This window comes from Coregonus clupeaformis, chromosome 9 (genome assembly GCF_020615455.1).
Source record: "Coregonus clupeaformis isolate EN_2021a chromosome 9, ASM2061545v1, whole genome shotgun sequence".
Lineage (NCBI taxonomy): Eukaryota > Metazoa > Chordata > Actinopteri > Salmoniformes > Salmonidae > Coregonus > Coregonus clupeaformis.
This window is the reverse complement of record NC_059200.1, coordinates 45,807,506-45,828,260: the sequence shown is the minus strand read 5'-3', so window position 1 is coordinate 45,828,260 and position 20,755 is coordinate 45,807,506. Positions and strand designations below refer to the sequence as shown.

Sequence of the window (20,755 nt, the reverse complement as noted above, 5' to 3'; positions counted from 1 at the left end):
CGGATGAATGGCACGACAATTGGCCTCAGGATCTTGTCACGGTATCACTGTGCATTCAAATTGCCATCGATAAAATGCAATTGTGTTCATTGTCCGTAGATTATGCCTACCCATACCATAACCCCACCGCCACCATGGGGCACTCTGTTCACAACGTTGACATCAGCAAACCGCTTGCCCACACGTCGCCATACACATGGTCTGCGGTTGTGAGGCCGGTTGGACGTACTGCCGAATTGTCTAAAACGACGTTGGAGGCGGCTTATGGTAGAAAAATTAACAAATTTTCTGGCAACAGCTCTGGTGGACATTCCTGCAGTCAGCGTGCCAATTGCACGCTCCCTCAAAACTTGATACATCTGTGGCATTCTGTTGGGTGACAAAACTGCACATTTTAGAGTGGCCTTTTATTGTCCCCAGCACAAGGTGCACCTGTGTAATGATACTGCTGTTTAATCAGCTTTTTGATATGCCACAACTGTCAGGTGGATGGATTATCTTGGCAAAGGAGAAATTCTCATTAACAGGAATGTAAACAAATATGTGCACAAAATTTGAGAGAAATAAGCTTAACGTGTGTATGGAACATTTCTGGGATCTTTTATTTCAGCTAATGAATCATGGTATCAACACTTTACATGTTGCGTTTATATTTTTGTTCAGTGTAGATCAGAGACAACCTCTAATTAGCCTCTATAGGCGGCAGGTAGCATAGTTGTTAAAAGCTTTGGGTCAGTAACCGAGCCAAATGTGTGAAAAATCTGTCGATATGCCCTTGAGCAAGGCACTTAACCTTAACTGCTCCTGTAAGTCACTCTGGATAAGAGCATCTTCTAAATGACTAACTTGTAAATGTCAAATAGGCATTTCCATATTCTTTTTACCTATACATCTACCCTCTCAGATCTGCATAAGTGGCTAAGGGTTAGGCCAGGGCAAGTGGTTGTTTCTGGACCAGGCCAAAATGTAGATTTCATAACATTTAAGCTTTTAAGTAAGCAACAATAAACCCCCAGTCTTAGAAGAAAGAAATCGTGAACACTTGGAATGTTTGCATTTGTTTTGGACTTTGATCAAAGCACCTCCAAACATGACCATGAGTGTACAGTATATACCGAGTGTACAAAACATTAAAGGCACCTTCCTAATATTGAATTGAGATTTAACAGGTGACATCAATTAGGGATCATAGCTTTCACCTGGATTCACCTGGTCAGTCTATGTCATGGAAAGAGCAGGTGTCCTTAATGTTTTCTACACTCAGTGTATATTGTAGGGGGCAATTTAGGGTAAGGGGTTGTATTGTAGGGAGCATAATGTAACATAAGAAGGAAAATTGCACAAATTAATACTAATACCAGTACAAACTCTGGGTCAATGTAAACACATTCTTGAATAATGGTGAGTTTAGTTAGAGTGCAATCCGAAAACGTAGCATTACTGTAACATTATCAGAGATAATTTAGTATCATACAGATTAGTACTACTTGTAGTTAAGTTTGAAATGTTTATGTTTCTATAAAACAAGTATTTAAAAAAAGGCATTTCATGCATTAAAAACTGATACACTATATATTGCGTATCAGAGTCTGATACAACACAATTATAATGAATATGTATTCAATAACAAAGGCCAATGATTTGGAATAAATCCAGTCCGTATGCGTTGTAGTATGTAAAATACTTTGAAGTTGTCGCCCACTGTCAGAGATTGTCCACAGTGTTAATTCCAATGGCATTGTCTCCTGGTGCTCGCTGTGTGAGGCTCTTGTGAGTTTCTACCTTTCTTTCCCACAACCATACTGCTGTACATCTTCTGTTGCTGCTCTTTAAATTCTTCTTTCACCTTGTCTCTCTTCAAGCTCCCATCCCTGTAGAGAGAGAGACAGACATGTTCTACAGTTGCCATGGCGCCCTTTTGGCAGCCTAGGCAGAGAGCTCCTGTATATTTTCTAAATATTTCATGTTTTTTGAATAGCCAAACTAGTATAGATTTAGTCTGGAATACATAATTTTTGTTTCCTGCCCGAGAATGAATGGTAAAACAGCTTTTCAAGATGGCTAGCTAACAATGCTAGCTAGCTAGCTATTTTGATTTGAATTAATCAGCCTACATTGGGATGTTTCTACGGTCTCCTTGATCCAAGAGGGGGCCTACAATGCAGTGGCGAGTTGGCAGTGAGAAATTCATCGCTCAAGAGCATTCCTCCAAAGTTATGAGTGTACTGTATCCTGAGTGAATGGGGACCAACGGCATCGATCTCATTCTACAAGTGTCCTACCGCACGGAGAAGACGCGGACGGCGAGACACCCAGCTTGAGGTACCTGCCCCCGGACGACCTGATCTGGTTGCTCAGCTCTCCCTGTTGACCCCCTGCACCTCCCTCTGTTCAAGCCTTGTGCTATTGACTGCCGCTCCATCTGTTGGAGGTTTGAAGTAGCCTACTCAGAACCTTGAAGTAGCTTACCCAGAACTTTGAAGTAGGCTACTCAGAACTTTGAAGTAGCCTACTCAGAACTTTGTAGTCCAGACATATACTCATGTCATTCTCATTTTTTGTTGCTGTTTGTTTTGCTTTTTAAGCACCTCGAGATATGTTTACTTCTATGTGCTGTGTACTGCAATTCAGATTTTAGCTGCCAAGTACAGCCTACTTGTAACACATTATTATAGTACAGTATGGTTCACAGCACATTTTCTTTTGATCCCAGAACTCTATTATGATAGAATGACATGTTTTAAGGGATCTTTAGTGAGAATAAAGTTTACTGAGGGTTTCCTTACCATGCCATGTCCAATAGCCCTCCCTGATGTGCGATAGCAGACTTCACTCTGTTGGCAAACTGGGTAGCATCTTCCCCTTCCTATCCAAAGTGGCAATGAAGAAAGATATGATAAAGAAATATATATAGAGAGGAGTCTTATGTATGTCTATGGTCCTGGGGTAAGAGGAGTGTGTACTCTATAAAGGTTTGTGAATAAAACACAACATAAGGTCCAACCTGTTGGTCATGGGAGGAAGTAGCAGTAATACAGTATATAGAGTGTGACAATCTACCTGTCTGGTCATTGGGGGCAGGTACCACACGTTGACCACGATGGCCCAGCTGGTCATCATTCTCAGCAGGTAGCTCACCATGTTGTACTTGGCACTGTTCCAGAAGGCATCTCCAAAACGAGGGTCATACTAACAGGGAAGGAGAAAGGACATCCAAACTAATATTAATCAGCACAGGAGGTTGGTGGCACCTTAATTGGGGAGAATGGGCTCGTGGTAATGACTGGAGCGGAATCAGTGGAATGGTTTCCAGGTGTTTGATGCCATTCCATTTGCTCCGTTCCGGACATTATTATGAGCCGTTCTCCCCTCAGCAGCCTCCACTGATCAAAAGGCATTTACATGAAAATGATATAAAACAATAGCCGACAAAGTCAACATGTAACAAGTGAAGGTCAATATGTAACAATCTTTACTGTCATATAGTAACTGCTGATTGATGACAGAGCCCGGGTTAGAACACAAGAGAGGCATTTCAGAGATTCAGACAATGGACAATTTACTGAAGACTGCAGCGAGTACCTTGATTGCAACTGGGTATATTGTCCCTCCAATCTCAAAGCTTCCCTTCTTGAACATCATGACCGATGTGTTGTTGATGCAGGTTCCTGCAGGAGGAGATAAAAAGGTAATGAGACAACCACAACCACAAACTTCCAGGAGCGTTGGAGTCAATTCCATTTCAACTTTGTCAATTCAGGAAGTAGATTGCATTAAAAAATTAATAATAATAATTGGATATGAGTTTACTTTATGGATTGACTGAAATTAAATGGAATTGACCCCAACCACACCTTCCAGACAGCAGTTGAAGGTGGATGAGACAACTAGTATAAAGACTACAATAAAGTCATAGTCTATAGACTACAATAAAGTCCTAGTATCTAGACTACAATAAAGTCCTAGTATCTAGACTACAATAAAGTATAAAGACTACAATAAAATATAAAGACTACAATAAAGTCATAGTATATAGACTACAATAAAGTCCTAGTATCTAGACTACAATAAAGTCCTAGTATAAAGACTACAATAAAATATAAAGACTACAATAAAGTCATAGTATATAGACTACAATAAAGTCCTAGTATAAAGACTACAATAAAGTCATAGTATCTAGACTACAATAAAGTCCTAGTATCTAGACTACAATAAAGTCCTAGTATAAAGACTACAATAAAATATAAAGACTACAATAAAGTCCTAGTATATAGACTACAATAAAGTCCTAGTATAAAGACTACAATAAAGTCCTAGTATAAAGACTACAATAAAGTCCTAGTATAAAGACTACAATAAAGTCCTAGTATAGACATTACAATAAAGTCCTAGTATGAAGACTACAATAAAGTCCTAGTATAAAGACTACAATAAAGTCCTAGTATAGACATTACAATAAAGTCCTAGTATGAAGACTATACTAAAGTCCTAGTATATAGACTACAATAAAGTCCTAGTATAGAGACTTACCCTCTGGGAAAATCAAAATGGGTAGATTGCTCTTCGCTGCAACATGAGCACTCAATCTAGGAGAGGATGGAGGGAGGGAGATCAATAACCAGGCCAACACTAATCACGATGAAAACAATACAATGTATGAGATGATTGAGTGGCAGCAATGGCAATGTATATCGTTACACAAGCAATAAATCGACATTGGCAAGCGATTCATTCACTTTACAGAAGACAACTGAAAAAGACATACTAAATGCATCTCCTGCTGTCTTTTCCCATTTACTTGCCGTCTCACCTACTGGTAACAGCATGTCGGTCTCTCATCTCCGACCTCTCGAACCATACATGGGGGCAGGACCTCACCATTGACCTCTGGATGACCCCCATCAGCCCACTGTGACTTTGACCCACCTGGGAATAAATCCGGACACAGTGAGCATGACAACTCCAGTCTGCAGAGAACCAAAAGTGATGGATACGATATCAAATTTCAGTCATATGTTGACACCGCCATGTTCATGTTACCCACCATAGCGTAGCATCCATCATTGGCCAAAATGACAATGTCAATAGGCGAGGTGTGGTTCGCTACGCATATTCCTCCTTTTTGTGGTTTATTCTTTCTGTAAAAAATAAGTATTTATTTCAATGACATCATGACATTGAAAATGTTGATACTAATATTACTTCCTAAATGTTTATTTTAGTTAGTTTTGGCTGTATACTAACTTGTTGTGGTATTGGATGGTGGCAGAGAGGCCTCTGGCACAGATCCTGTAGCACATCAGATGGACTAACTCACTGAGCCAGTTCTTCACTCTAGAACACAAGAGCAATGTACGGTAACAGCCAGGGACATTCTATTCTCTCAAGCCGTATATCAACTCTCGAGCTAGCTAGCTGTTATAAGAGATAGGAACATTCAATGTTCCTATCAATCTTCCTATCACCACAGTTTATGAAAGTTCTAAAACATTGTGTACATCGTTGTTACCTCCTGTTAGGTAGAAACCCCACCAAAGTTGTCCCGATCACCAGCCAGCTCAACCCTATGATTGCCAGGGTTATCCTGAAAATAAGATCAAAACAAATGTAAAAAATATATATACACTGCTCAAAAAAAAAAGGGAACACTAAAATAACACATCCTAGATCTGAATGAATGACATAATCTTATTAAATACTTTTTTCTTTACATAGTTGAATGTGCTGACAACAAAATCACACCAAAATCACACAAAAATTATCAATGGAAATCAAATGTATCAACCCATGGAGGTCTGGATTTGGAGTCACCCTCAAAATTAAAGTGGAAAACCACACTACAGGCTGATCCAACTTTGATGTAATGTCCTTAAAACAAGTCAAAATGAGGCTCAGTAGTGTGTGTGGCCTCCACGTGCCTGTATAACCTCCCTACAACGCCTGGGCATGCTCCTGATGAGGTGGCGGATGGTCTCCTGAGGGATCTCCTCCCAGACCTGGACTAAAGCATCCGCCAACTCCTGGACAGTCTGTGGTGCAACGTGGCGTTGGTGGATGGAGCGAGACATGATGTCCCAGATGTGCTCAATTGGATTCAGGTCTGGGAAACGGGTGGGCCAGTCCATAGCATCAATGCCTTCCTCTTGCAGGAACTGCTGACACACTCCAGCCACATGAGGTCTAGCATTGTCTTGCATTAGGAGGAACTCAGGGCCAACCGCACCAGCATATGGTCTCACAAGGGGTCTGAGGATCTCATCTCGGTACCTAATGGCAGTCAGGCTACCTCTGGCGAGCACATGGAGGGCTGTGCGGCCCCCCAAAGAAATGCCACCCCACACCATGACTGACCCACCGCCAAACCGGTCATGCTGGAGGATGTTGCAGGCAGCAGAGTGTTCTCCACGGCATCTCCAGACTCTGTCACGTCTGTCACGTGCTCAGTGTGAACCTGCTTTCATCTGTGAAGAGCACAGGGCACCAGTGGCGAATTTGCCAATCTTGGTGTTCTCTGGCAAATGCCAAACGTCCTGCACGGTGTTGGGCTGTAAGCACAACCCCCACCTGTGGACATCGGGCCCTCATACCACCCTCATGGAGTCTGTTTCTGACCGTTTGAGCAGACACATGCACATTTGTGGCCTGCTGGAGGTCATTTTGCAGGGCTCTGGCAGTGCTCCTCCTGCTCCTCCTTGCACAAAGGCAGAGGTAGCAGTCCTGCTGCTGGGTTGTTGCCCTCCTACGGCCTCCTCCACGTCTCCTGATGTACTGGCCTGTCTCCTGGTAGCACCTCCATGCTCTGGACACTACGCTGACAGACACAGCAAACCTTCTTACCACAGCTCGCATTGATGTGCCATCCTGGATGAGCTGCACTACCTGAGTCACTTGTGTGGGTTGTAGACTCCGTCTCATGCTACCACTAGAGTGAAAGCACCGCCAGCATTCAAAAGTGACCAAAACATCAGCCAGGAAGCATAGGAACTGAGAAGTGGTCTGTGGTCACCACCTGCAAAACCAGTCCTTTATTGGGGGTGTCTTGCTAATTGCCTATAATTTCCACCTGTTGTCTATTCCATTTGCACAACAGCATGTGAAATGTATTGTCAATCAGTGTTGTTTCCTAAGCGGACAGTTTGATTTCACAGAAGTGTGATTTACTTGGAGTTACATTGTGTTGTTTAAGTGTTCCCTTTATTTTTTTGAGCAGTGTATATATATATATACATTCAAATCGTGTCTAATAATAATAATATAATAATATTAGTAATAATTGCACTCCAATAAATCAGTTGACAGAAACTGAACTGAACAAACTGTTGATTGTGGTCCTCTGTAGCTCAGCTGGTAGAGCACGGCGCTTGTAACGCCAAGGTAGTGGGTTCGATCCCCGGGACCACCCATACACAAAAATGTATGCACGCATGACTGTAAGTCGCTTTGGATAAAAGCGTCTGCTAAATGGCATATTAATTTAATTATTAATTGATTGGTCTGAGATGGATAGAGTTAAGGGGGGGGTGTTGTCAGACCCACCTGAGAGGGAAAAGGACACAGTAACGTATGATCACGCCCAGGCCCCAGATGACGGTGAGGCGCAGGCTGATGTAGTGAAAGTTGTGGTTGGTGCGGGTCAGCAGGTTCCAGGAGACCAGCTCCTCAGAGGAGAAGCGCTGAGTCACCTGGTCGTCCACGATGCTCTCCAGGCCCTTTCTGTAGAAGTAGAATGAGTCGCTCAGCGCAAAGTCTCCCCTGGATATGGACTGGGTACGATACCGACGCAGCTCCCCCATCTCCTGTTCCATAGAGCCACCCTCCCTCTGGATGAGTCCTGGGAAGAGATGAGAGGAACAGCACAGATACATCTCTGAGTGGGTAGCATGACTTTGTACCTGTAGGTTTAGTCATAGTCAGAGATTTTCAGATGTAGGACATTAAATATGATGGATTAGCCTGTAGAGTGGGGGATGTATAGGAAGGATTGTATGTAAAGAGTAAAATATACACCTACTAATTGAGGCACTGTATCTATCTATGCTCTTCCTCTCTTGGTATAAAGAGATCCCAGAGAAGGTAAAGCCGATGAGGAATGCGATGGGAGGACTGTTGTGTCATAGCCCATCAGTACCAGGTACGTCTGAGAGCACAGAGCTCGCATTCCTTTTCGCTGTACTCAGCACTGATGTACTGTATTTTACCCTGCTCCAGTAAAACACGGAATACTTTTCTAATAACTTACTGGTTAACAATTTGCTTGTGTCATGATTATACAGTTATATACACTTTAGTATTATTTTCACAGAAGGGTTTTAGACGAAAGGAGAAAACATGGTGGGTTTTGTCATCTCTGCTGCTGAATGATTTGCTCAATCTTATTGCACAACATTGCATTGACTTTTTGTCCTTCCATACAAAAAAAAACTCTGTCCTTTTTTAAGTTTCCTGTCACGCTTGATTTAGAATACCAATGTTTCTGTGATCAAAAGATGATTGAGTGTTAATTCAACAACATAGGGTAGGATTACAGATAGACAACTTATAGAGACACCACAAAAAGTCCCCAGTATAAAGCCAATCTTTTGGAATCTTCAAGGCAGTTCAAAATAGAATGTGATATACATGTCTAATAAGTGTCAAATTTAACTCAACATAGCTCCCCTGGAGATGGTGACGTGACATCTTTCAAACATTGTACAGTATATTTCCAGGAAGAGCAGATGAAGGGGGCATACAGTATTTCACAGCATGGGTTGAGGGTTAAGCTACACACATAGTCAGTTTTCTGCCTGAAGTTATGCAATCCTCTATTGCATCATCAGAGTGGGACAAGGCTGCTCCACTCCGCACGGTATCCACTAGCTTCCATATCCCATAAGTCAGATTCCACAGCCACAAAGTCAAACTTGGCTACATTTGTTTGGGTTAGGCGTAAGGTTAGCGGTGTGGTTAAGGTTAGGGTTATGGTTACTTTTAAAATATATTTTTAAGAAGATAAATTGTAGAAATGTGCAGACTTTATTTATGACTTTGTGGGTATAGAAGCTCGTGATGATCACTCCGCACCCCCACATCAGCTGAGCTGACCAATCATAAGCCACCACACTGACACACAGTCACATGTGCAGGGTCTACTCTACTCCTTCCAGATAGAGCTGAATTCAATTCCTCATACTACAGAACACTATAGTCTAAGAGCAGAACCAAGGACTCCACATGCCAATGGGATGTTGGAAATTCAGTTCTACTGAATTCAAATATTGATCCTATAGACCATCAGAACCCAGCTCAACTTACTGGATGTGCAATTACCTTATTACTGTGTAATTAGCCTAATAGTTATCACAGGGCTATTCACATTTCAGTTAGGGGCAAAAATGGTGACATTGATCATAGTGAAGGAACCATAGAAAATAATTGCTTGGAACAAAAGTTAATGAAGAAAATAAAGATTATGCTACAGTTTGATAGTCATCCATAATAAGTTACACAGACAGGGTCACTCCAGACCTCAGCATGAACTCACTCATTGATGGGTATTGAGTTTAAAGTCACTCACCATTGGGTAGCGGAGCAGGCACTGGCAGAGTGGGTCGATCCCTGTGTCCTCTCTGGATCCGCAGGGTGGCCCACTGCCCATAGAACAGAGCTATTTTCAGTTGACCTCGCACACAATGCTTTCTACATACTGCACTTGCCCAACTGCCTGGCGTGCCCCACATTGGACATGAACTATGTCTGTCTGTTCTAAGGGGTCAGGGGGCAACATGAATACAGCAACCACAGCACAAAATCCTACATATAGTAGTGAATATAGCCTACAGCAGCCTGAATTGTATCCGATTAATGCATTTATATAAAAACGATTTTGCTTTACATAAATCATCTGTTCGCAAACAGAATAACATAGTTCTTTATTAGATGCTATACGAGGTTATGCTTAAATAAAATGTTTCAGAATAAAATAAGAAATAGTGAGCTATTCCAGAATTCCAGAATTTGAGCTCTTCCAGAACTTCCAGCACAGTTACCTCCAGTATCTTGACCAGAATCTGAATGTAGACCGAAGTGACCCCCAGGGAGAGGCCAAACATAGCAGGTATCATGATGAGCCCAACCATCACGGAGAACCACACCTGCAGCAACAAAGTCGCTATACTCCACAGGTCCTCCATCCCTACCTCACAGAGATCTGTCATCCACTGGTATGGTACATAGGGTTCAAGTTATCTACAGAACAGAGACATAACGTTATTAACTACTCATTCCAAATAAGCATTATATTTTGGTTTTATAATAGGAGACTGAATGCATATTATTGACTTGGGCCTAGCTAGGTAGCTAGCTGTGTAAAGTTAGCTAGGTAAACAGGATCTGAAACGGGATATGAACACCGAAATAGCCTAGCTAACTACACAGCCAAGCCGAGAACCACTATAAATAGCTTACATTATTGAGCCTACCATATCCGAGTTTGACTGCAGAACATGAAATGTTTCAACATGTATTAAAGACAAATAGCAAACCTGAAGACCTTTTCGTGGTCTTAGCGAGTTTTCCATTCTTCTGTACCTCGCTGTAACGGTAGTGTAGACAGCCACAGGACTGTACGCAAATTCTGCTTGTACGCAAGTTCTGCTGTACAAATAAAACCAGGTCGTCACGAGTTACCACAGTCACAAAGTCATAAACCGCGCCTATTTCTACAATACATCTTCCTAAAATGTTATTTTAAACCTAACTCTAACATTAACCAAACAGCTAACCTTATGCCTAACCCTAACCTTAAATTAAGACCAAAAATGTATTTTTTGTTTATATGAATTTTTACGATATAGCCATTTTGACTTTATGGCTGTGGTAACTAGTGGGAATAATAAAACCTGGCGAGTTCCTTTAAAAAAGTTCACCTCTCGTGCACATGCGCAGCAATAGAGCATGCGCCTGCCATTGCAGGTAGCGCTGTTTTTACGCAATCGTAACACCAAATATATTTATAACTAACCCAAGATAGTTCAACTGTGTCGTTTAAAGTGGGAGTAAATGAAGCATAGTGGGCAGAACAAGCAAGGAAGTGGGCAAAGCCAAGCACGAGCTAGCGAGATCCTATTGGCATGTATTTGCATATGTCAGTTAGGGAACGCCTCCTCTATGAAATGCGCATGTGCATAAACTCAATTCGACCTTGCACTCCTAAACAATGCAATTTTTTAGAACCTTGTCAAAGCGTCAAGTCTATAAAACTCAGTGCACTGTGTTCGTACCAGATTATAGTTTTTGGGACAGAAAAATGTATTGAGATCAGATGTTTGATCGATGAGAAAATTAGCAGAATGTCGGTCCAGTTTCACCTAGTTCCATCCTCTCCCACTACCCGCGACTGGACTTCCTCTCACTACCATATTTGGTGGTGGGAAAACGTTCTAAACGGATGCTTCAGCTTTATAGCCGCTGTGACGTGTCTGGGTTACCACTTCTGTCTGTGCGGTAACACTTTCGATGTTGTCTTTCTGACTAAAAGAATCATGGCGGACTCAAACTCCTCTATTCGCGTCTCCGGATTTGTTCTTGGTTCATTGATGTTTCAGCACTTTAACAGTGATTCTGATGTGGTAAGTAGTTGGCTAGATCGCTAGCTAATTAGCTACGTTAGCTAGTTGTTGCCTAACACCACAACAGAAAGGTCTGACCAAATAGCTTACTCATTCAGATACTGGTTATTGCCAGAGATTGTTTATTATATTAAACTGCCCGTACACTTGTATGCACCTCATAACATTTTGCAGGAAGGTCTCATTCTCGGGGAGAGCAAAGCTGAAGAGAGAAGCAACATCACTGATTCTCAAATCGACAACATACAGTTTGAGCATACAATAAGTGAGTCATCAGCTGTGCACTTGATTTGAATCATTATAATATCATCTTGGTGTGTACTGACTGTTGTCTCACCCTGCTTTCTGTTCCAGACATTCAGAAACACATATCCTGTCGCAAGCTCAATAGGTAAACTGCAGAGACAAAGGTTTCTTAAAATTGTAATTCAGCTGTGTGTGTAGCTATTTCAACAGTTTATCTATCACTTACTATCATGGATTATTTCTGAAAGCATGCCACTTAAACTAATGTATTTTTCTCTCCACCTCCCTTAGCTTCTATAATAGAATAGGGGAGGTGAACCAGGATGAAATAAGGCACATTTTATCCAACTATAAGGAGGTAAGGGGAAGAAGATGGTGATATTGCAACTGGGTCCAGGGAGTAAAGGAACCTGTACCGTAATGCAAGTTGTTTGCGTTTCATTCCTATCTTGTTTGATAGCCAACAAAGCACACAAATTTATTCACCCTCTTTCTTCTATTTGATTTTCCTATCCAGGAGAATGTGATTGGTTGGTATAAACAGCGGAGAAACACAGATCAACAAATGACCTTCAGAGAGCAAGTAGTCCATGAGAACCTGAAGAGCGCACTCTCCAATCACGAGCTGATCTTTCTGCTACTGACACCCAGTGAGATCACAACGACAGGCTCCACTCACAAACTGGAGTATGCAGTCTACAGATCACATGGCAGGTCAGTACATTCACATTTTAATGGCCTTCACACTGTTTTGAATCAAACTGTGAGTGTTTTGCCATGGGATAGTTAGTGATTGTACGTTTTAAGATTTGAACTCTGTGTTGCACTGTGAGTAGTCTATCACTGCCTTCACTAAAAACCGATCTGTTCAGTATGGCTTTACCCTCTGCTTAGCTTAGCCCTTACTCAGCTCTAGCTTAAGCAGCTTTTATTTTTTATTCTACACTGAGTGTACAAAACATTTGGAACACCTTCCTAATATTGAGTTGGACCCCCTTTTGCCCTCAGAACAGCCTCAATTCGTCAGGGCATGGACTCTACGAGGTGTCAAGCGTTCCACAGGCATGCTGGCCCATGTTGACTCCAATGCTTCACATAGTTGTGTCAGGTTGGCTGTTTGCAGAATTTGGCTCATTATGTCAAAACTCAACACACAAGCCAATCAGACATAGCACTTGGAGATTAACAACTCACATATATGACAAAATGAAACACTGCAATCAAAACTTAACCCTCCTTTCTAAAAATAGAATTATTGCAACAAAACAAAACAACACACAAGCAACATTTGAATTACTCTTTCATATCACCAGCAACACACTGATGGGCTTTATATAAAACACTGCAGTCTTTGTGTTTCTATTTTTGTCATTTTATTGTCATTGTCTTCTGTAAAACTCAAAAGTAGAATTTCTGCAGTAATCAAACAGTATTTACAAAAAAGTTTTTACAAAAAAACAAACATTCTTACAGAAATTCTTAACATCAAATTTAGCAACAAAACAAAAGTAAAAAAACAAAACAATTACTGGATAAATTGCTATTGGGGGGAAAAAACATATACTTGTTTTGCTTGCGTGTGTGTGTGTGTGGTGGGGGGCGGGGGAGGGCTTATGGATCACGCCTTCTGTTCGGATCTGGCCACAAGACCTCGTCAACATCACAGGCGATGTCCTCGCGGGCTAGGCATCGGGGAAAATATCGCCTCGTGTGCCGAATCCACCCTTGGATTGATCCCACCTCAATGTCTCCACATGCCTCTTCCATTGCTTGCAGAAGAGTCATGCGGGCATGTGGTTGCCGATCATATACTTTCCACCGCCACGCTGAAAATAATTCCTCGATTGCATTTAGAAAGGGGCAGGTATAAAACTGTGAAATGATTATGGTTGTTGAACCAATCTCGGACCAGAGCAGCCCGGTGGAAACTAACATTATCCCAGATGACAACAAACCTGGGCTGCTGTGGTCTGTCCTGCACAACTGCATGTAGTGCATCTAGAAATGCAATGATCTGTCCTGTATTGTAGGGACCTAGAGTGGCATGATGATGCAGGACTCCTTGGACACTAATTGCAGCACACAAGGTGACGCTGCCCAGGGACATTTACAACAGCCCTTTGTCCAACTACGTTACGGCCCCGACGCCTGGTTTTGGCCAGATTGAAGCCTGCCTCATCCACGTAGATGAACTCATGCGGCAGTTCGGCGGCATCAAACTCCAGAACTGTCTGTAACAGAAAATATTGAATAGTGTTACTGAAAACACATACAGTAACTACAATGTCTATATTTTCACACAAGTAGGGGCTGGGTTGGGTGAGTATAGACAAAAACTACAAGCTGTACAGGCAGGGCAGGTGGCAGCATAAACCCTCATTCCCACATCACAATACAGTGGGGAAAAAAAGTATTTAGTCAGCCACCAATTGTGCAAGTTCTCCCACTTAAAAAGATGAGAGAGGCCTGTAATTTTCATCATAGGTACACGTCAACTATGACAGACAAAATGAGTAAAAAAAATCCAGAAAATCACATTGTAGGATTTTTAATGAATTTATTTGCAAATGATGGTGGAAAATAAGTATTTGGTCAATAACAAAAGTTTCTCAATACTTTGTTATATACCCTTTGTTGGCATTGACACAGGTCAAATGTTTTCTGTAAGTCTTCACAAGGTTTTCACACACTGTTGCTGGTATTTTGGCCCATTCCTCCATGCAGATCTCCTCTAGATCAGTGATGTTTTGGGGCTGTCGCTGGGCAACACGGACTTTCAACTCCCTCCAAAGATTTTCTATGGGGTTGAGATCGGGAGACTGGCTAGGCCACTCCAGGACCTTGAAATGCTTCTTACGAAGCCACTCCTTCGTTGCCCGGGCGGTGTGTTTGGGATCATTGTCATGCTGAAAGACCCAGCCACGTTTCATCTTCAATGCCCTTGCTGATGGAAGGAGGTTTTCACTCAAAATCTCACGATACATGGCCCCATTCATTCTTTCCTTTACACGGATCAGTCGTCCTGGTCCCTTTGCAGAAAAACAGCCCCAAAGCTTGATGTTTCCACCCCCATGCTTCACAGTAGGTATGGTGTTCTTTGGATGCAACTCAGCATTCTTTGTCCTCCAAACACGACGAGTTGAATTTTACGAAAAAGTTCTATTTTGGTTTCATCTGACCATATGACATTCTCCCAATCCTCTTCTGGATCATCCAAATGGACTCTAGCAAACTTCAGACGGGCCTGGACATGTACTGGCTTAAGCAGGGGGACACGTCTGGCACTGCAGGATTTGAGTCCCTGGCGGCGTAGTGTGTTACTGATGGTAGGCTTTGTTACTTTGGTCCCAGCTCTCTGCAGGTCATTCACTAGGTCCCCCCGTGTGGTTCTGGGATTTTGCTCACCGTTCTTGTGATCATTTTGACCCCACGGGGTGAGATCTTGCGTGGAGCCCCAGATCGAGGGAGATTATCAGTGGTCTTGTATGTCTTCCATTTCCTAATAATTGCTCCCACAGTTGATTTCTTCAAACCAAGCTGCTTACCTATTGCAGATTCAGTCTTCCCAGCCTGGTGCAGGTCTACAATTTTGTCTCTGGTGTCCTTTGACAGCTCTTTGGTCTTGGCCATAGTGGAGTTTGGAGTGTGACTGTTTGAGGTTGTGGACAGGTGTCTTTTATACTGATAACAAGTGCCATTAATACAGGTAACGAGTGGAGGACAGAGGAGCCTCTTAAAGAAGAAGTTACAGGTCTGTGAGAGCCAGAAATCTTGCTTGTTTGTAGGTGACCAAATACTTATTTTCCACCATAATTTTCAAATAAATTCATTAAAAATCCTACAATGTGATTTTCTGGAAAAAAAATTCTCAATATGTCTGTCATAGTTGACATGTACCTATGATGAAAATTACAGGCCTCTCTCATCTTTTTAAGTGGGAGAACTTGCACAATTGGTGGCTGACTAAATACTTTTTTTCCCCACTGTATATAGTATGTAAAGTAAAGTGACACATACCTGCACATAATCATGGCGCAGATCCTGACACTGTTCCTCTGAAATGGCACCCTGTACAGCTGCTTCATTCTGAAGTTATGTTTCTGTAGGATGCGACTTAGTGTAGAAATGCTGACCCTGTTGATATTGTTGAATTCATTTCCATTTGCAATTATGCGTTGTTGCAACTCACAAAGTCGGATTGCATTATTTTCTCGCACCATTTCAATGATGGCAAGCTCTTGTTGTTGAGTGAAGAGCCGTTCCCTTCCACCTTGAGGAGGTCGTCCAACCATTCTGTAGAAAATGCCACCACAAGATGTCATTGGTTAGGTTATTTTTCACATACTGTACTTTCAAACTGTACACAGTACTGCAACATCACAATGGTATTCCTTTACATATACAGTACTTCACAGCACTACCCATTTTTGTATAGTATAGTTAGTACAGTAATACTGTAATATGATACAGAATCATGTGACACATACAGTAGGTACAGTCTGGAGTAGAAACTTGAAGATATACCTGTTCTCCAGTCGGAATGTGCTTATTATCGATGCTACTGTGTAGCGACTGAGGTTAGGGTGGACTCTTTGCCCAGCCTCCCTCATGGACAGGCCATGATTTATCACATGGTCCACCAGAGTAGCCCTGATGTCATCTGATATACGTCTCCACACTCGTCCTCTTCCACATCCGACTCCTCTCTCGCTTTGTCCTCCTCTTACTCTGACTCTCATTGCCTCCATGCTTGCAAGGTTCTAAAAATGGCTTACCTGAGGCCTATTTGTAGTGCTAAGGCTCAGACTGATTGGTGTTCTGTTTTCTGTGCAAGTGTTTTCAGGTGTGTATGTAAGTGCATACAATTGCCAGATGAGTTTAGCATTTTGAACAGAGTGTTTTCCCAATGATAACAGGTGATTTCGTTTTTGAACAAAGTGTCTAATGTAAGAAAACGTGTGTAGTGTTTCGCAATAAGTGTATTACAGAATTGCAAGCAAAGTTGACATTGTGTTTAAGCTATGGTTACACTGTGTTTAAGGTATGCTACAAGAAGTTTAGGTATTGAGGCTTTGGTCTAAGCATTCGGTTTTAGTGTGTAAGCAATGGGCAAAATCTGTAATACACACAGGAAACTGTTGTGTGAAAAACCCAGCAGCGTTGCAGTTCTTGACACACTCAAACCGGTGCGCCTGGCACCTACTACCATACCCTGTTCAAAGGCACTTCAATCCTTTGTCTTGCCCATTCACCCTCTGAATGGCACACATACACAATCCATGTCTCAGTTGTCTCAAGGCTTAAAAATCCTTCTTTAAACAGTTTCCTCTCCTTCATCTACACTGATTTGAAGTGGATTTAACAAGTGACATCAGTGGGTATTCCTAATGTTTTGTACGCTGTAGTTTTATCCTTGTTTTGTTTTTACTGTCTTGCTGTACAGTCCTTGGATTTCTTAAAATGTGCTTTAAATCCCATGTATTATTATTAGTCAGTATTGCAGTGTTCCTGTCCTGGTCAGCAACCTGGGTTTGTTGGAAGAGCAGGACTACTGGAGACTCTCTGCATCTTGTTCATCAGTCAACTACAACCGCGCTGTTAGGAAACACAGGTACTACTACTGGGCCTCAGCACTGGGCACTATTGACTTTGAAAAATGTAATCTGTTTGTCTGGTACCTGTGTGACTAGTCTTACATTTTTGTATTTTGCCCTGTGTAGATCTAGATTCTTCTCCTCAGATGGATCTCTGCAGGAGGTGGATGAGATTAATGACATGAACAACTCCTTGCAGGGTGAACTGAAGGTAAGTTGAATCGATGGCAAGAGAAGTGTAAAAACGTGTACAAAAGACTATGTACAGTACAACCATTGGTAAACATCATGGCGTCACCTGGGTTTTCTGTTTATTTCTCTTCACAGACGGCATGTAAGAAAGTGGAAGAGAGTGAACGATTGGTCGAGAAGCTGCTTGCAGACGTATCTGCTCTAAGAAGGACGCTCAATGAGAGGAAACAAGAGCAGAGAGAAAGTATGACCTTTGTTTCTATTTATCAATCAGACTTGATTTATTCTTCTCGTGTGTATTAAGCATGTTTTATTTACTTTTGTGTTTCCAGTCTCAGCAGATGGAGCCTCCACCCCAGCTCAGCCGCAGGAGAATGTGCTGCTCTGCGAGGCCATCAAAACACTATTTCCTGGGGCATCTCTACTCCAAACACAGGCTCTAAACTTCCAGGGGTTTCCCTTGCCCGAGTTCTGCTGCAGCACTGACCATGGCATAGACATCGCCACAACACTGCCTTTGATCCTGAGTCATACACTCCCTAAAGCCAGGAAGGGGAGGCTTGGGAGAGTCGGAGGTACATCCTGGAGAAAACGTCCCGCTCGTGAATCATCTGAGGTGGCCAAGAGGAGGAAAGGCATGCTGGAGGAGACTGAGGGGTCTTTGTCAGTCAGTGGGTCAGAGACTGAGGAGGATTTGATCCCAGCCAATCAGAACTTAAATAATTTAGACGTGTCCAACTCCCCGGTCTTCTGAGGACCAAATGGACCACTCAAGAATGATTACTTTGCATTAAATGTCACTGTGTATGGATTATAGGAAATTCTGTGACATTCCCCTGTAACAGTCCTCTATCAATGACTGAAAACTTGATGTTTGCAGGGATGCCTTCAATTAGCTTATTTTGGGGGCAAACAAATTCATTTAGAAATAACTGTCCCAAGTCCTTGAGATTAAAATAACTTTAGTGTTTATCAATAATTGTTTATATTCAAGCTGTTATTGGACTTGTACATAATTACATTACATTATTTTCACGTGTAGTGAGTTACGATAATTGGTCTCATGGCTCAACCCAAGCATGGCAGCTCAAAGACTAGACTAACAAGCAATATTCCACATTAAGAATGATTTAAATACACAATGATTACAGTATCTATGCTACACTAGTTCCACAATACAGGCAGACAGTTATTCCAAGTGCCGGATGTCGAAGATGTTTGGATCTTTCATAAAATGTGGGTCCTTGTGGGTTACAGACATGAATCCTGTGGAGGAAAATAGTATTAGTATTTATTATACAAAGGCCTAGATGATCAAAACAAGGTCATTTTGAGCCATAGACAAGTCTGTAGTACACAATGTCAAATACCCTGGTCAGTAGTGATAAATGGTGCATTGACGTTTCCAAAGAGAAACTATCACAGAGCAACCTCAAGGCTTAATGCTGCTGACCCAAGAGTATTGGATCATATGATATTCTGTCCCAAGACCAGTCAATAATAAAATGAGCGATTTGATGACTTACCCATCGAATTAGCTTTCTTTATGGCTTTGGAAATCACCCTCTGTTTCTTACCACAGACCTGGAAAGGAACAAACACCTTGTTAATAGGACATGACCGCCTCTGATGTGATATGAACATGTTTAGCTTTTTTTATCTGACCAAGTTCTCACCTGTTACGTGCCTGCCGTAAATTATTCCTGTGGGGGGGATATAAACTGGGCCAGCAGCTATTGGAAAGAAGTTTGGAGGAAAATTAAGCATATTATAAATAAACATTGCCCAATTGCATCTTTGCTAATCAGTACGGTATTAAGTACTGTAGTCTAATGACAGACCTGAACATTCTTGAAGTACACTGTGATGTTACATAAAATGCAGCCGTTCTGTGGTTGTTCGTATGGATTCTCCATCCGTAATGTCTGGGGAGTTAAAAATGTACATAAAGTTATGTAAATCCATACAACAATGTAGTTGTCATAGACGTTGTAAACAAATGAGGCATAGCTTCAAATCCTGTTAAAATAAGTAATAATGCTCGTCATGTGGAATGTCACTCCTTGACCACTAAGAGTACATAAGAATCAAGTTCAATTTGTATTTTTAAATGTCATCCGGGATCTAATTAGTCCATCGATAACGTTTTTCTTTGTGCGCTCTTACTAGATTGGTAGTTTACTAGATTGGTAGCTAGCTAATAGTAACGTTACATATGCACATTCAATTGTTTACCATGTCATTTCTTCTGGACTAGATTAGACGAGCCTGGGATACTTCTGAGACATTGTTCTGCGATAAAAGTAAAGACATTACCTTACATCCATTTTGAGGTTACTCTGGCCAGCTAGCTAGTTTATTAGCCAGCAGATCCGACCCGTTTGTTTAGCTACATAGGGTCGGACAGAATTCCTGTGTAGATTAAGCCACCGCTGAGCAGGCGAGAGATATGGCTCGGAAAATGTACCTCAATCCAGGGATGAGAAATGCGTTGTACTCCGAATTGTCTCATTATCAGCGCTGTTTCAGCGCTGGCTCTGTGGTTTCTTAAACTACACAGGAATGCTGTCTGAACCTAGTGCAGCTGTAAGTAAACGAGTCGGATGCTGAATAGTTAGTTTATATGACACATGATGTGGCTAGTTAGCTAATGGACGGCATAGCTACTTAGAGGTTAGCCATTTAGCTTATATTAGGTTATCTTAATGATTACAAACGTCAGTATAATTGTGATTTTATCCCTAGTAATGTGATTTATCCAAAACAATAAAACTGCATTTTTATGTGTGCCTCCAAGCTGTGAACATTTGAATGGCAAAGATCGAACGCTTCGGACAGCAAGCATTTCTGACCTGTGTGAAGAAAACAACAACGACGTGAGAGCCTGTGTTCAACTTTAAATGTTGCTGCCTGATCAGTAGTTCCTCCCAAAATCAATGGATTTTCAAAGTGATAGTTTGTTACATTTCCATATAACACATCTTAATAGTTCCATATAACAAATATAATGCATCTAAAATATTAAAATACGGTACTGCAAATATGAACTAATTGTATCAATATCATTAGGTCGGAATAAATACAGTCTCGTAAAAATTCCGTACTCCACCTGAC

At 41.7% G+C, this 20,755-nt stretch overlaps 2 protein-coding genes and 1 long non-coding RNA gene across 8 annotated transcripts; 1 reads left to right on the top strand and 2 right to left on the bottom strand.

Moving 5' to 3' along the window:
* Positions 1-1,388: 1,388 nt before the first annotated feature.
* On the bottom strand, positions 1,389-10,654 carry LOC121573978 (glycerol-3-phosphate acyltransferase 3-like). 2 transcript variants are annotated; one of them, XM_041886414.2, is made up of 13 exons: positions 10,524-10,654; positions 10,029-10,227; positions 9,557-9,629; positions 7,537-7,831; positions 5,510-5,584; positions 5,245-5,334; positions 5,045-5,138; positions 4,811-4,926; positions 4,531-4,586; positions 3,583-3,668; positions 3,061-3,189; positions 2,787-2,866; positions 1,389-1,871 (listed from the first exon to the last, which is right to left on the bottom strand). In XM_041886414.2, the coding sequence occupies exons 2-13, from the start codon at positions 10,194-10,196 to the stop codon at positions 1,724-1,726; spliced, it is 1,410 nt and encodes a 469-aa protein (XP_041742348.1). In that variant the 5' UTR covers positions 10,197-10,227; positions 10,524-10,654; the 3' UTR covers positions 1,389-1,723. The 2 variants fall into 2 exon arrangements, with proteins under 2 accessions (XP_041742348.1, XP_041742349.1); XM_041886415.2 differs by having other exon boundaries at positions 10,532-10,654.
* A 787-nt stretch (positions 10,655-11,441) lies between these two features.
* LOC121573980 (BRCA1-A complex subunit Abraxas 1) lies at positions 11,442-19,166 on the top strand. The gene is made up of 9 exons (XM_041886417.2): positions 11,442-11,609; positions 11,784-11,874; positions 11,964-12,000; positions 12,147-12,213; positions 12,373-12,569; positions 17,347-17,466; positions 17,576-17,660; positions 17,777-17,885; positions 17,974-19,166. The coding sequence occupies exons 1-9, from the start codon at positions 11,523-11,525 to the stop codon at positions 18,393-18,395; spliced, it is 1,215 nt and encodes a 404-aa protein (XP_041742351.1). The 5' UTR covers positions 11,442-11,522; the 3' UTR covers positions 18,396-19,166.
* Positions 18,586-20,744, bottom strand: LOC121573981. 5 transcript variants are annotated; one of them, XR_006002130.2, is made up of 5 exons: positions 20,494-20,744; positions 19,483-19,933; positions 19,318-19,374; positions 19,168-19,225; positions 18,586-18,907 (listed from the first exon to the last, which is right to left on the bottom strand). It is a non-coding gene; the product is annotated as an uncharacterized LOC121573981 (long non-coding RNA). The 5 variants fall into 5 exon arrangements; XR_006002129.2 differs by having other exon boundaries at positions 19,483-19,566; XR_006002128.2 differs by lacking the exon at positions 20,494-20,744 and having other exon boundaries at positions 19,483-19,566; positions 19,877-20,487.
* Positions 20,745-20,755: the final 11 nt, after the last annotated feature.